At 47.6% G+C, this 12,499-nt stretch overlaps 2 protein-coding genes across 2 annotated transcripts; both read left to right on the forward strand.

The window, feature by feature from the left end:
* The first annotated feature begins 533 nt into the window (after window positions 1-533).
* On the forward strand, window positions 534-6,739 carry LOC100226756 (protein FAM83D-B). Its single transcript, XM_002189665.5, has 4 exons — window positions 534-1,077; window positions 3,624-3,791; window positions 4,499-4,623; window positions 4,975-6,739. Exons 1-4 carry the CDS (start codon window positions 628-630, stop codon window positions 5,927-5,929), a joined length of 1,698 nt encoding a protein of 565 aa, XP_002189701.5. The 5' UTR covers window positions 534-627; the 3' UTR covers window positions 5,930-6,739.
* A 1,117-nt stretch (window positions 6,740-7,856) lies between these two features.
* On the forward strand, window positions 7,857-12,365 carry LOC115497915 (protein FAM83D-B). The gene is made up of 4 exons (XM_030288687.4): window positions 7,857-8,402; window positions 9,262-9,429; window positions 10,009-10,133; window positions 10,380-12,365. The coding sequence occupies exons 1-4, from the start codon at window positions 7,953-7,955 to the stop codon at window positions 10,768-10,770; spliced, it is 1,134 nt and encodes a 377-aa protein (XP_030144547.4). The 5' UTR covers window positions 7,857-7,952; the 3' UTR covers window positions 10,771-12,365.
* Window positions 12,366-12,499: the final 134 nt, after the last annotated feature.

Here is a 12,499-nt window from a genome sequence, read left to right on the forward strand (position 1 = left end):
ACTCCTGGTGCCAGAAATTGGACTTTGATGAGCCTTGGGGATCCCTTCCAGCACAGAATATTCCTCGATTCTGTGAAGTGGCGGCAGCTGGAGCTGGAGAGAAGCTGGAGAGCCAAAGCCGTGCTTGCCTTCCATGGGAGCGCTCAAAGGCTTTAGCTCCGGCCTTGGTTAGCGCCCATCTGTACGGGCGGTTTGATTCTGTTCAGGGCAAAAGCTCCGCGATCCCTGCTCTGAAGGGCAGCAGGGCTCTCCCCAGTCAGGGAGCTCCGCTGAGGGCCGGCAGGGCTCGGGCAGGGCCGTCCCGGCTCCATTAAAGGCCGGCAGGGCTCGGGCAGGGCCGTCCCGGCTGCATTAAAGGGCCGCAGGGCTGGGGCAGGGCTGTCCCGGCTCCATTGAGGGCCGGCAGGGCTCGGGCAGGGCCGTCCCGGCTGCATTAAAGGCCCGCAGGGTTCGGGCAGGGCCGTCCCCAGCCGGGAGCTCCGTCCCGGACCCGCCCGGCGGAGGCGGTGCTGCCCGGCCGGAGCCAACGGCGCTGCGGGGCGGGGCGGGGAGGCCGCGGCGGCGGCCGCGCTGTTTGGATTCAAACTCGGCCCAGAGCGCCCGGCGGGCTCGGGCCGCGCTCCGGCCATGGGCAGCGCGTCGCAGTGTCTGGAGGAGGGCTCGGGGCGCTGGCCGCCGCCGGCCGGGCCGTACAGCGAGGCGCAGCGGCTGGCGCTGGAGGAGCTGGTGGCGGGCGGCCCCGAGGCGCTGCGGGCTTTCCTGCGGCGGGAGCAGCTGCCGCCCTTCCTGTCGGAGCCCGAGGTGCAGGACATCGCCCGGGCCGCGCTGCCGCCCGCCGCGGGCCCGGAGCCGGCGGCCGAGCGCTCGGCCGGCGCCTCGCTGGACGCCTCGTCGCTCACCTACTTCCCCGAGCGCTCGGACCTGGAGCCGCCGGCGCTGGAGCTGGGCTGGCCGGGCTTCGCCAGCGGCGCCTTCCGCGGGCTGACGCGGGTGGAGGCGCATTTCCAGCCCGGCTGCGGGGACAGCATCTACGGCTGCAAGGAGGCGGTGCGGCGCCAGATCCGCTCCGCCCGGCAGGTGAGTGAGTGCCGGCAGCGCCCCGCTCTGCCCTGCCGGGCCCCTCTCCCCTGGGTCTGCGAGCGCATCAAAAATCGGCACCGCTGCGCCTTGCCACGCTCGGTATCCACGTGGCTTTAAAATTATCGTCCAGCAGACAGTGTGGTTAAGGAGGACAAGCTCGAAAATACAGAAGTGGCACTCTGCTGCATCTGCGAGCCCTCCCTTTCCCGGGAGCTCTGGGTGATGCGCCAAGAGTTCCCCGTCCCGCAGTGCTGCTGTCGTGGCCAGCGCAGCCGCTCTATCCAGCTGATCTGCTCTCACTCGGAGCAAAGGGTCTCCTATTCAGGATTCCCCACTGATGTTTGCTGCCAGACAGGTGCTCTTGCAGTAACCTCCTACTGTCCTTTAAAGCGTGTGACACAGAAAAAGGCTCTTCTATAAGAGAAGATTACCTATAGATATAACACCGTGGTTGTATATTCCTTCCTTAGCTCACTAAATGACGCACAGAACTACTTCTGACAGGACTTTCTCCCTACGGGAGTGAACGCTTTTGTTCTGATGCACAGTATGGTTTGAAAATCACGTGGCGCAGGAATTTGTAACTATTCCCCGTAACTCATTGCGCTCCTGGAGTTCATAGCCTCCAACTGTAATCCCCAGCCGGGAACCACCCTTCTCCTGAGAGCCATTCCATTGGCTCCGCTAAAATTTAAATGTATAGCTTCCTTTTTGGGTGGCCAGATGAAGCAACCCCTGTCTCTTTGTGTAACGTGCACGGCACACCCTGAATCAGAACTGAGCTTAGTCTCCACTCCCTTCCGAGGGCAGAAGCTTAGGGAGTGTGTGAGGATGACAGGAACGACGGGCTCCTTGCCAGAAACGGTCACAGGGGAAGCTCTGGTCTCAAACAATCCCTACAGGTATATGACACCAGTCTGGTAACTCGAGTAAACACCATAAAGGGATTTATTCCCCCCAAAAGCTGTACTTGTTTATAATATTGTTCTTGCATCGTCCTGTCAAACACCTTCCCTCAGTCTGAGCCAAGAGCGAGGCAAGCTGCTCCTGCCCCGTTTGTGGCTGTGCCTGATTCGGGGAGCGTTTTTGTGGACGTAAATGGACATTTTTGAAACCCTAAGATTTACTGAATGTTGGATTCTGTGTGATACTTCTTAATCATTTCTATGTTAATGTGAAGATTAGGAAAACTTCAGACTGCATAATTTATTCCCTAATTAGTGCACTGAAATGCAGTTAGTTCAGGTGACTGCTGTGATCTTGTCCTTGCTATCCTGAATGGATGAGTAGAGAAAAGCGTTTTCTCGCTTTCCTCTAAACATTTTGGGCAAAACTGTATTTCTTTTTCAGCTGCTAATTCTGGGACTAGAAATCAAATGTGCTGTGAATTGAGCTGTGGTACAAAGGCATCAGTGTTACCAAGGCTTTAGTGTGAATTGTCTTGTTTTCAAGGGTGGTTTTCTTACTTGTCTTGTCTTGTCAAAAGCATCTTATTGATTTTTAATCTTCAACGCTTAGACCAGTGACTGGGTGGCAAGAAGCTCAGGACACACGCAAGAAGCACCAACATAAAGCAACTTTATCTAGAAATACCCATGTGTTTGTGCATGTTATATGTCAGAACTCAGCCAAACAGAGCCAGCCCCTTAGGGAGCAGGACAGAGGTGGGAATGCAAAGCTCAGCCTGTTCCTGTGGGAAAGGTTTCCTGTAAGTGCAGGCTGTGCCACACACAGAGCAGCTGTGTTGCGTGCTTATACACCTTGGGTGTGCTGCAGCAGCCTCCATCTGATAAGGGCAAGTGCCAGGTACCCACAGTGGTTGTATTCTCATTGTTCTTTATGCTGGTTTAATAGAAAAGCAGAAAATTCAGTCATAAAGTTGAATAATTTCTGCCTTTGTGTTCTTACACAGAAGTGGTTTGGAAGGGTGAGGACTCGAGCAACAAATCAGTGTGTGAGGTGTCTCTGAATTAGCTGGAGAGATGGTTAAACATGTGATATTCCCATTTTAGGATTTGCCTTTTTGAAAGAACTGTTGGGTGAATGGAGGGATTTCCTTTGAAGGTAAGGGATAGAAACTCAGTGAGAGTGTAGAAACCAGGAAGGGTCTGGAAATCAGTTGGGATTTGTGAGATCTGTCAGCAAGGAGGCCATTCGAGCTAATTCTCCCTGTAGCTGCTTGAAACGCTGGGAGAACAGATGTGGAGATGGTTTGTCTGGATGGTTTGTCAGATTCCACGGTGATAGCTTCCCCAGTCTGGCCACATTACAGGGGGTTGTGTAGGAAAGGAGGATGTGAAAGTGTACAAAAGCAGCAGACAGATGAAAAACCATTTCAGGCCTATACTTTGCATGCTGGGGCAAAATGAATTTACAGGAGTGTTGTGGGAATATAGAAATCTTTTAGAACTTGCCAGAGCCTGTGCAGGAGGACAAGGAAATGTGCATGAAGCCCTGATGTTAACAGCAGGAGAAATGGCTGGGGGAGGCAGTGGTCTTGTGTAGAAGATGTCCCTTGAGTAAGTGGTGTGGTTTCCTTGCAGGTGATTGCCCTTGTGATGGATTCCTTCACAGACATTGAGATCTTCGGTGACCTTCAGGATGCCTATAACAACCGCCAAGTCCCTGTCTACATCCTTCTTGACCAGGACTCTGTACCCCATTTCTTGGAAATGTGCAACAATTTGGGAGTTTGTCCTGAGCAGGAAAGTGTAAGTACTAAATTGGGGTCAGTGTGGTTTGTTTTTATTTTTGTGGTACAGTTTATACATATCAAAAAAACCTTTCTATAAGGCATCAGACTGCCTTGAAAGGCTAAAGCAACCTGTGTGTTGCCCATATGTAGGAGCTACAACCATGATGTGCACCAACCCCATGTGCTGTGTGCACTGGGATCCCTGTCCTCAGGATGCAGCAATTTTCCGGGATTTAATTTTGCAATGTTTAAATAGCTTTATTCTTTGGCTCAAGGAACTGCTTGCTAAGGAAAACAGAAACGTGGGAAGCTAAAGGGTGGGACAGCTCTGGTATCATCTGCTTTCTTTCCTAATACTTTCTTTTAACAGGATTTGGATAATGTGAGCCAGGTGATTTGCTTAGCTGCTGTGAATATAAACGGACATGGCTGTGTTATGGCTTGGCTTGGATAGGCTTATGTTCACTGCAGTAAAAGTTTCTCTGGAGGGGGAAAAACACTCCTGCCTTCCTGGGCAATAGCTAATTGGAACTGTTTTCACCTAATCTAACAGGAATTTAGCACTGTGTGACTAAAACCACTCATGCAGACTGTATAAAAAAGCTCATTTCATTCCTATCTTCCATACTGTGCTTAGCAGCTTTTAAGTGGAATTGCTAATCAAAGATTTTTGCAAGTTAACTTAAATTTGATGTCACTTTTTTCCTTGCTTTTTTGAACCAGATGATGAGAGTTCGAACTCTCACAGGGAGCACGTACTACATGAGGTCAGGTGCCAAAATTGTCGGGAAAGCCAAGGAGAAGTTCATGTTAATTGATGGCATTAGAGTGGCAACAGGCTCCTACAGGCAAGTATTTGGGGGTCTGCTGGTGCCCGGTGAAGCTGTAGAAATGGGGATTTGCTGCAAAAAGATGTGTTAACTTTGCTGTTTGCCTGGTGTTAATGAGTGCCAAAGGCACATGGACTGGCTGAGTTAAAGTGGGGCTGATGCAAATCTGAAAACACCTTTGGAAAACTGGTTTACTCAGCTTGTTGCTAGCAGAGAGCTTGGCCATGGCTAAATAGAGTTCTTCCTGCAGAAATGAATAGTCTGCTGCCTTCTTACCTTGCCTTCAGTTTTAAGCTGAGTCTTGCTGTCTGTAGCTTACTGTTGAAATGCACTGGAGATTAACTGTGAGTCTTGGTTTGTTTTCAACAGTTTCACATGGTCTGATGGAAAGCTGAACAGCAGCAACTTGCTGGTGTTGTCAGGTCAAGTGGTTGAACACTTTGACCTCCAGTTCAGGATTCTTTATGCCCAGTCACTGCCCATCAGCCCAAAGCAACCGTCCAGCTGCAGGAACAGTGGCATGTTTGATCACCTGCTGACCAGAACAGAATCCTCTAAAGAATATACTGTGGAAGGCAACTTGAGAGCAGAATTTGCCAGACTGTCTAGCACTCCAAAGAAATTGCTGGAAAAAGCAGATCAAACTGAATATACTCCTGCAGGAAATCTTTGTAACCTGCGGCTTTCTCAACTGTGTGAAGAGGAGTCGTTCAGCAATCAAGTGGCCACAGTGGAACAGAGAAGTGCATCAACTCAAACTGGCCCGTGGGAAGAGATGGCAACTGTGACAAAATGTAGTGCAGCCACTCAGGCCAGCGCTGCCACAGCAGACACTAGCACTCAGGCTTCTGTCACGGCCAGAGTGACGGGCACTCAGACATCCATTTTGCTGAAGACTGCAGTGACACAGACAAAAGAAGAGAATGGCACAGAAACACCCCTCCTTCCCAGAAAGTTGTCAAAAGAAGAGTATTTTCTGTCTGGAAAGGCCATATCCAGTTCTAGCCTGCACTCATTGTCTTCATCATCATCCCAGCGCTCTCTTCCAAGCTCTACAGGCTCAATATCCTCTCTCCGGTCCTTTGAATATTCCAGTAGTCACAGGGCACAATATTTGCAGAAACTGCACAAAGAGAGGCAATTCCACTACTCCACGATCAGGTCGAAGCTGAGCCACATGGTGGATATCCTGTCCCGGCGGGGCCGTGTCCCTGCCAGCTACATGAGCCAGTACCCCGGCGGCTGCAGCCTGAGGCAGAGGCGCGACATCAGCGCCAGCCTGCGCAGCCTCCGCGACGCCTCGCTCTTTGCCCTGAGAAAATGATTCCTGCCCTGACCACACAGCACACAAACCCCAGTCTCACGCTGCTGTCACTTTGTCACTAAAGATTCTTCCACTTCCATCCAGCACTTTTAGTTCTTTGATACTTTTTTAACACACCGCTCTCCAGCACTTTGTTTTATACTATGCAATGTAAGTGACGAAAAAGAGACATTTTATAGCAACAACTTAGAGGTTCCTCCATTAGTGGTGAAGATCATTTTAATTCTGGGTATTTAACCTCAAAACTGAACTTGTTACTGATTTCCAGGATTGCTAATGCTCTAGTTTTAATTTATGTAAACTTGGAAAAATCTGAGTCACACTGAACTTGCTCACATTAGCTTTGGAGATCTATCTTATATCAAGGAATTCTCAATCTTTTTTTCCAATATTGGTTTTTATGTCCACTTTATCTTTGACAGGAGAGGGATCAGCTTTTACAAAGAGCTGTTTTTATTCTAACTTCTGTGATCTATGTTACTCTTACACTAAAGTTAAAAAGAGTCTGTTGAAACAGTTGCAGGTTATCTTCAAGTGTATTATTTTTTTGTTTAAGCCTTCTGAATGAGCTAACTAGCCCTTTAGTTCAACCATGCTTTTGCCTTTTCTTAGAGATATAGAAATATCTGTGTGTGTGTGTGTTTCCTTCTTTGCAGTGAGCTCCATGGAGAGACAATCACTGAGTGCATGTGACAAAGCCCCTGTTCAAAAGTAAACTGACAAATGCACTACGGAATGTTATGGGTTTATTGGGTAATGTTAATTTACAAATCACTGTAGGAATTAAATAAAAAAGTTTTCTCTTTTTAACTGTACTGTCTGAATTACTCTTTCCTGCTCTATCATTTTTCCACTACTAACTTGGTTTGAGGAACTAAGGTGCCACTCTGGATTTTGAAGATACTTCCAATGTTGAGTGGACCTGAGGTTTGGTTGCTTTGCAAAGCCTTTATCTGTTTGCAGATTTCTGTGCATGTCTGTGCTTGCTGGGTCTCTTACCTGAGCAGTGGGTGCAGTCTCTCCCTGAGATCCGGCCTGTACTGTTTTTCTTTAGACCTGCATCTCAGTACTTCAGTGATCAACCACACTGAATTCTGCCAAATCAAATTGGAGTCTGGGTTGTGTATTTTTTTTATTTAGGGGCACGTGTGTCCAGTAGATGGCACATTTCAGCTGTTGGCTTGAGTAATGAATGAATGAATGAATGAATAAAAATATCCATAACTCAAAAGGGCTGTAAGTGTTGAGAGTAACTAACTTTGGCATTTCTGTCTGAAATCAATATGAACAATATGAATCTTAGCTATAAACAATATGAAGCTTAGCTACCTTTACTGCTGGGATTTCTAAGCAGCCACTCCTTCACTAAAGCTGGAGGTGGGGAAAAAAGTTCTGTCTGCACTTGTTCAAAGCGATAAGGAATTTATTGCTTGATTCGTGGATCTGGAACACTGGCACCAAACCAAGTTGCAGGGAGGGAGCCAAGATTACACCCTCAAAGCCAATATCGAGTTGTATTTTTAAGAGCTCAAGTCCTGCAGTTCTTGAATGAATGTAAAATTACCTTGTTTGTTCTATGTGCTCTTTAGCTTTATTATACCGTGCAGCTGTTAAGGTACTCTAACAGAAACAAGAACCAGTTTACAAATAAACTCCTTTTTGCCATGGGGCTTTCACCTGATCATCTGAGATTTCTTTTCTGTTTATTTGGCATTTTAAATCGGGGTGACTAAGTCATTTCGTCGGCGCTTGCTCCTTTCCGGCTGGGGCCATTTGCCCTTTCCAACCTTAGGAGCATCCTTTTGATCCAGGCTGGGCAGCAGGCCCAGGGCTGGGCTGAGCCTTCCTCCTTCGAGGCTGGCGCTTCTTCCCTGGGCGTGGAGAAGCTGCGGGCTGTGCCACCCGCGACTGTGCCGTGGGCGAGCGGCCGGGAGGAGCGGAGCGGGCCGGGAGGAGCGGAGCGGGGCGGGAGGCACCCGCGGAGCGCTATAAAGGGTCGGGGCAGCGGCGGGGCGCTCCGGCCATGGGCAGCGCGTCGCAGTGTCTGGAGGAGGGCTCGGGGCGCTGGCCGCCGCCGGCCGGGCCGTACAGCGAGGCGCAGCGGCTGGCGCTGGAGGAGCTGGTGGCGGGCGGCCCCGAGGCGCTGCGGGCTTTCCTGCGGCGGGAGCAGCTGCCGCCCTTCCTGTCGGAGCCCGAGGTGCAGGACATCGCCCGGGCCGCGCTGCCGCCCGCCGCGGGCCCGGAGCCGGCGGCCGAGCGCTCGGCCGGCGCCTCGCTGGACGCCTCGTCGCTCACCTACTTCCCCGAGCGCTCGGACCTGGAGCCGCCGGCGCTGGAGCTGGGCTGGCCGGGCTTCGCCAGCGGCGCCTTCCGCGGGCTGACGCGGGTGGAGGCGCATTTCCAGCCCGGCTGCGGGGACAGCATCTACGGCTGCAAGGAGGCGGTGCGGCGCCAGATCCGCTCCGCCCGGCAGGTGAGTGCCGGCAGCGCCCCGCTCTGCCCTGCCGGCCCCTCTCCCCTGCCCCGCTTCGCTTGCTCTTTATAACCTCCCGTTTTTAATTACTCCGCTGTTTCGTATTGCTTTTCCCAACACCTTTTGGTTTTAAATCAGGTTCATCATTTGTCAGCTCTTTCACCCCCCATACTGCTGAAAACCGAGTCCGGGCTCTGCGGGTGCCGCTGAGTTCCCTCGGAGTTGGCGCCCCGTGAGCGATAAATGCGGAGTCCCCATTCCCAGGTCTCTGAAATTGCCGTTGTTTCCCCATCCTGCGGAGGATCCACGGCAAATCCTGGGGTTCAGTCCATGGGGAAAATCTGCAGGGGGTAGGAGCTGGCTTTCAAGGGATGTTTTATTCAGATCTTGACTTGAAATATGAGAGTCTGAATTACAAGGTGAAGACCAACTTCACTTTTATCTTAAACAGAGAGCTAAGATATAAAGAGCAGTCGGACTCTGTTTGTTTTGGGTTTTCTTACTGTTCCTTTCTATATTTGATAAGTTGAAATAGTGGAAAACTGTAGTATTGGAAGTAAGCTCAACTTTTTATTCTGGCAATGCTTTTGAGGAAAAGACATCTGTTCTCAAGGAAAAATACCTCTCCTGCTTAGGAAGAGATCAAATTTGCCTAACATAGGGCAAATACAGGGGTCTATTTCTATCTCAGCGTGAGGAAGAATACTCTTTATCACAGAAGACTGCTGTACCATGTTCCATAACCACCTGAAAAAAAGGCAGGAGGGAGTATTTAATTTGAAACTCAAGTTTCTCATGTGCTATCCCCTTTCTGATGCTGTGGAAACAGCCTAATGGTTTCTTCTGGTACTTGTTTCAGATGATTGCCCTGGTTATGGATTCCTTCACAGACACTGATATCTTCACAGACCTCTTGGAAGCCTGTAGCCAACGGCAAGTTAAAGTGTATATCCTTCTAGATCAGTCTTCATTTTCCCACTTTTTAAAAATGTGCAAGGATCTGAGAGTTGACCTTGAGGAGGAAAAGGTGAGCCTTGTCGTATTTATAGGGTTAGGGCTGTAATCTTTAAGCTGTAAAAAGAAGAAATTGTTACACCTGCTGCCACAACTTAAAATGGATTTTATGTAGCTCCAGTTCTATCTTGGAAGATTTAACTATTCTTACATAAGAGAGCAATAGAAAACAGAAAATCTGAAACCTTTGTAATTGGATGTTACAGCTGCTTTCTGAGCACAAATACTAATTGAATGTTCAAGGAAATGCAGGAGGAATGTCCAGTTCCTAAAGCATGACTGGAGTTGTTTGGGCTCGCTGAGACTTTGAAGGCTGAGGGAAGAAGCAGGTGCACAGGAGTCTGTGGAATTTGGATCCTGATGATTAGGTGACAGGAATTTTCACAGTCCCGTTCTGCACAGTCAGTTTATGGGTTTGTCTCTTAATGTCACCTCTTTGCCTACAAAAACAAGACAAAATCCTCACTTGGTTCCTAGTGGGTGGCTCTTGTGCCAGTGTGCAGCTCATCAGGGATGGTTATTGCTGTGTTACTCCTTTAAATGCAATCACTGAACTTTGCAGTCCACCTGACTCTTGCCATGTCTTTAACAGTTGATGAGGGTTCGGATTATCACGGGGAGCACATACTGCACCAGGTCAGGCACCAAAATCATTGGAAAAGCCCGTGAAAAGTTCATGTTAATTGATGGCATTAGAGTGACAACAGGCTCCTACAGGCAAGTGCCAATTTCTTTCTCTTGCTTTATCTGATTTCTATCCATGGAAAGGAAAACCAGCAATGCTGAAGAATTGCTTTCCTTATCAGATTTTATGACCAACATTTCTTCTTAAAAGAGCTCACTGCTTATCAGTTGGGTTCTAAGAACAACATAACTAAATGTGATGAGGAGAATTTCTAGTGAATACTTTCTTTACTGATTATTTTGAATTAATTCATCACTTTCTCACTCTTCCTTTGCTAGTTTTACATGGACAGATGGGAAGCTGAACAGCAGTAACATTTTGATCCTGTCAGGCCCTGCAGTTGCGCACTTTGATGTGGAATTTCGGATGCTTCATTCACGGTCAAAGCCTATCAACCTCAAAGAGTTTTCTAGCTGCAAGAAGAACAGGGTGTGGGACCAGCTGTTCAGGATAACAGTGGCTTCCAGAGACATGACCAGGGAACACTTCCTGAGAATGGAATTTTTGTATCTGAGAGCATTTGTAGGAGATCTGAAGAGGAAGAGAAGCTGGCTGCACACCTCCAGGGAGGCCGTGTACACCCCAAATAACACGATGCACACCTCTCCCCCGCTGACTAAGAGGAATGGCTCCCTGGTTATGAGGCCACACTGGATCATAGAGAGATGAACTGCATGTCCATGCAGAGCAAGCAGCAGAACCTCAGGAACCACGTTTGTCCATCCCTGTCCAGCGCTGTCTTGCAGTGTGTTTGTGAGGGCAGCTGGGAAAGAAACCTCAGACTGACAGAAAGTGAAACTGGAATTGTGGCTTTGTTTGAAGAATACTATAAAGCCAGTATTGACTTCTACTATCCTGTTAAATTTTCATTTCTCAACCTGTTCATGCATATTTTAAGCTGATGGGTTGGCAGTGTCATAGCTCAGTAGTTCAACCCTTTTTTTCAAGAAATGTAGGTATTGAAATTCATATTGCTTGAAAGTCTGTTTGAAGATGAAAGCAGGCTCTGAAATCAGTCTTGGTCTTGTACAAACTCTCCACCAACTGGTACATGACACAAACCAGAAGTAACCCTAATCTAGAAACCAGTAGGTCAGTACCACACTACTACTCCTCCAATGTTCCATATTTTCTTCATACAATTTTCTTCATACAAAGCTATGCTGGCAGGCAGAACAAGCTAATGTGTTAGCAAATAAGGCTTTAGCAGTGACTGAATTTCAAATGGCCATTATATTAGACTGTTTGGATTGTTGGACATCATGCAATAAATGTGTGCAAGTGATAATATTCTAAACTACCCACTATGTTTGTAGGAGAGCCAAATGAGACCAGTTCCTTGGCATTACCAGACAGACTTCTTATCTTTGTGGTCACTGCTGCTGTCTGGTCTTCTGGGAAAAGCTGAGTAGATCTGAAATCTGTGAAGCTTCTCCCTCTTCACAAAAGTCCTAATTCCACCAGAAATGCAATGACACAGAAGTCAGCAACAGAACTGTTTTTCAGGTCTCTTGGAAGCTCAATTTTTTAATTACTGTTTTTAATCCATTAATTTCTGGAGGGGAAAAAAAACCCTCAAATGAATAAGCTATCCTCCCAAACAGCTGCACATTGAGGTACTGAAGTTCCAGCAGCCTGCTGATGCAGATACTCATTAGTCAAAACAAAGGTTTACAATTTCTCAATTGTTCTTGTGGCTCTTCTACTGCAAAATACTCAGATATGTGCTTGTGTGAGTGTCTTGTGGGTTCTGGGCTTCAGAGGGGAAGGTAAAAACTTGGCAGGGGAATTTCACATGGGTTTCAGCTAAACAGCAGCAAGGTGACATTAAACTGGGCAGATGGATCTTACAGAAATGTAAGATTGCAAAAATGGACACTGGAGAAATCTACTAATTAGTATGCAACTAATCTGGGCCCTCTTTCTTCTGCACTGACATCATGGAAATGTAATCATTCTGGCCTCCTAATCTGTAAATATTCAAGAGTTTATGGCTTTGTACTGTTAACTGCTATCCAGATGTAAAGAAGTTTGAAATATGTATTTTTATTCTTAGCTATATTTTCCATAAAGGCAAACCCCATACAGTGTTGGAATCTATGCAAAATACTGTTTGTGCAGTCTTATTTTCATAATAATTATATGTATATATTTTCTCAAGCGTAACTTCTCCACTTTGTTATTCATCTCATTATTTTAATAGGCAGCTCTTTCCATGTGGGATTTTTTCTTAACAATTACTAATATATTGATGATAAAAAATACTGTGAGTTGTGGGGTTTTTTTTGATAGTGTGAACTTAATATCAAAAGTACATTGAAACATATAGTTAGAACTTTAAGAACATCATAATTATAACTTAATAACCTCTTTTACATGTGGTTACTCAGCATAACAA

Source organism: Taeniopygia guttata, chromosome 20, assembly GCF_048771995.1.
Source record: "Taeniopygia guttata chromosome 20, bTaeGut7.mat, whole genome shotgun sequence".
NCBI lineage: Eukaryota > Metazoa > Chordata > Aves > Passeriformes > Estrildidae > Taeniopygia > Taeniopygia guttata.